This window comes from Polistes canadensis, unplaced genomic scaffold (genome assembly GCF_001313835.1).
Source record: "Polistes canadensis isolate GaletaPanama2010 unplaced genomic scaffold, ASM131383v1 scaffold_444, whole genome shotgun sequence".
Classification (NCBI taxonomy): Eukaryota; Metazoa; Arthropoda; class Insecta; order Hymenoptera; family Vespidae; genus Polistes; species Polistes canadensis.
This window is the reverse complement of record NW_014569991.1, coordinates 62651-66276: the sequence shown is the minus strand read 5'-3', so window position 1 is coordinate 66276 and position 3626 is coordinate 62651. Positions and strand designations below refer to the sequence as shown.

The 3626-nt window shown below is 28.3% G+C and overlaps 1 protein-coding gene across 1 annotated transcript in view; it reads right to left on the bottom strand.

The window, feature by feature from the left end:
* The window catches only part of LOC106792474 (limulus clotting factor C-like), a 6665-nt gene extending 4770 nt beyond the window's left edge, over nucleotides 1–1895 (bottom strand). Inside the window, exon 1 of the mRNA XM_014758908.1 lies at nucleotides 1738–1895. Coding sequence (XP_014614394.1) covers nucleotides 1738–1783 — 46 coding nt within the window. The 5' untranslated portion in view covers nucleotides 1784–1895. The remainder of the gene's footprint in view (nucleotides 1–1737) is intronic.
* Nucleotides 1896–3626: the final 1731 nt, after the last annotated feature.

Sequence of the window (3626 nt, the reverse complement as noted above, 5' to 3'; positions counted from 1 at the left end):
AATTAAGAGCCCATACTGGGTGAGTACTTTCTAAAGGTGCCTAGCAACAAGTTTTTGTGTGTCAGATCCAAAAAAAAAATAAAAGTTTTTTTTTTATTAACCCTAATATATATATATATATATATATATATAAAGCGTTTTACAATTTTAACGTATCATAATAAAAACTTTGTAAATACATGTAGGAGTTTTTTCGTAACCCTACTTTTTCTCTCTCGATCTCTTTAAATTCTTTTCATTCTTAGCTGCATACTTTCTTTACTCTTAAACTCTTCTATCTCTCAAACTCTTCTAAGACTGTTTATCAAATGGCGCATTAACGTAATTAGTAGCGTTCTCGCTTCCCGTGCTGGGAGTTAGTGTTCGGTCCTTCACGGGGGAATTTTTTTTAATAATTCTTTTCTATTTATTTTCCAATTTTTTTTTTATATTTCTTAATTTCTTAAAATATACAGGTATATTATACATGAAATAGACAATGATTAGAATATTTACGATTGTTATTTGTTAGTATATTGAAGATTTATCTATTTTCATATATCTGTTAAAAAATAAAATGTTAACTGTAATTCAAATAATCAATTTGTCTTTATAATTTTGCGCAAGATGTTAAAAAATTTATTATTTCTAATTTTTTTGTAATAAATAATTTTCTCTATTTTGTATATATTTAAAAATTAAGAAATATAAAGAAAAATTGAAAAACAAATAAAAAGGAATTATAATAAAAATTCCCCTGTGAAGGATCGAGAACACTAACTACAAGAACGCGAAGCAAGAGCACTACTAATTACGCTAGCGCGCTGCTTAATACATGCTTTAATTTAAGATAATATAAATACGCATATAACAAAAATAAAAAATAAAAAGGCTGCTTCCTTAAGATTAGCTGCGCGTTAGGATAAAATATTTTACCACGATATCACTCTAAAAATATACTACTAATATACCTAGACTCGTTAAAATCCGTTGGTATCTCAGAGCAAGGTCCCCTTGTGAGTCGTCTTCTCTCTTCTTGTCTACACTTATTTGTTTCTTATAATTTTCTGTCGTCTATTCGTCTAACATCTACTTCTACGTCTATGTTCGACTGTTCTCGTCTAACACCTAACGTCGACTGATTTAAGAGTTATTTTCATTTTTTTCCCAATACCTAACATCTTACATAAGCTATTAAGTGTCGTGATTTCCCGCGAATGAATCACGCATCAATTAACAAATCATTCGCACACATACACTCCTCATTCCTTATATTTCCACTCATTCACATTCATTTGTCTCTATATTTTCAACATTTTACAGTAATTTATTTACTTAAAGAATATTTCCAACAATATCTATGTTTTTTAAAAAAAACTATTTATATTTTTTATAATATTTACATAGTATACGAAACAACGAATTAAAAAAACTTATATGAGCATGTTATTGCGATAATTTTTTCTCGTTTTATTCACATCTTAAGATAATTACTCTGTTCATCTCTAATATTTCTGTTATTTGTATATTATTAATACGGAATAATACGAGTTTCATACGAAAATTATATACCATTGAAACGGATCTATTTTGATACCACTTTCTTTTTTATAGATATAAGGCATAGATGAGGTATCGAGGTCATCTAATTTTGAAAGTATTAAAAATTATCGCAAATCGCATGAAAAATTAATATCTTGCAGATATTGTTAAAGTTTTGGGAAATATAAAATAATATAGTGTAATTGTATTACATACAGCCAAATGCAATTAAAAAAGAACACTTTCTATGTACGATTTCCATAGTGATCAAAAGGAAAGATTAAAAAACGAATTTTAAAATTGAAATAATATTCAAAGAGAGTTCCGTATTGTGTTGTATAACGTCAACTCGGATTCAGCACTGTTTGCAAGTCGGTTCGATAGTCCACACTGGAAAAATTTGTAATGTTTGCTGTATATTATATACGTGATATCAATACTCGTGACCTATGAGTCTCATGAATAAAGTTATATGATAAGAACGAAAGAGAAAGAAACAAGTTGAAAAAAGTGTAATTTAATAAAATAGTAGAGACTCATTTAATATGTTTAATCTATGTTATTATTGTTGTAATTTTCAACGTAAATCACATATGTCATGATTACATCTCTGTATCATTAACGATACGTATTACTATGTACTCATACTAGTATCGTTAGATGTAATCTCACTTTTTACTAACATCCCGAAAGAACTGGTAATACGAACAATCGACGAAGATTGGAAAGAACTCTTAAACTCTATAAAGATCCCGAAGAATATCTTGTTGGAACCAATACAATTTCTTTTGAATAAGGCTACTTTCAATTCAACAGATCTTTTTACCAACAACTTGATGGTTCTAGCATGGGAAATCCAGCAAGCCCAGTGCTAGCCAACTTAGTAATGAATTACATACTGAAAAAGATTGAAAGCACTTTACCCTTTCCAGTTCCATTCCTAAAGGTTCATGTTGATGACATTTTCACAGCAATACCTAAGGATGGAATAGACCTAGTACTAAAGACCCTCAACAGCAACTATTTTAGATATAGAAGACAATTGGTACAAAGAAATGTAAGTGAAGTGTACCACATAGCAAATAATAATACAATTAATTGCAGAAACGATAAAAATAATTCAAATACCACTTACAACGAAATATTAAAGTTTAATTATTATCAATAGGACACAGTAATAGAGGGCACCATAATAGTGAGGATACCTAGACTATTGAACACTAGTCTAGATTGAATCAGTATTGTTTTTACTACGTTTTTGAAAATAACAGTTTTAGGATATAACGATTTGCAAATGTTAAGAACAGTTAATTTTTAAAAATATAAGTATGTATGTCTTCGTAATAATATGTAAAAGACTCTGAACATTAACGCGATCGAGGAAATATTAAATAACTATCTTTTAATTTTTTATAAAATGTATTTTTCAAAAAAGTTATAATACTATTTTAGTTGCTGAAGATGTCCCGATGAAAGGATAAAACGTTCAATAAGATCGAAATAACGTTCTAAACATTTTTAACCTGTCCAACTTCCCTGTGAAACTTTTATTAATAATACAATAATATTTATCGTTAACAAAATAAGAAGAAGCAACCAATATAAGAATATAATTACAATACATGTGCGCACATAGTCTGCGCATGGCTTYACAATGATTACATTTTATAGTTTTATGGCGGTTGAGTATGTATATAAATCTCTTGGTATTTTATTGTTAATTTCGATCAAGAAATGTTAAGACATTGAACGCCGACTTCGCGTTATTACGTCATTATTTTTATAATATGTAAGCATTTTTCAAACATTGATATATTTCACATTCTACTGTTTATTTTTTTCTGCATTTGCTTAATTACTAGCAAGCCATAGATAATATTCTGTGCAAAATCAGATCTACAATTGTTCTGTACAAATTAATTTAAAAGTCAATATTAATACAGTGTCGTTCAATGCGTTAATTTCAATCTTACATTAGTTATAGACTTAAGTACTAGGGATCAGAAAAAAAACTAAAAAAACTGGTCTTATCGTAACTTATTTTAACGGCTATGTAAACGAAGATGTACAATATTTACAGTTGAATAGCAGTAAAATGCTTCTGG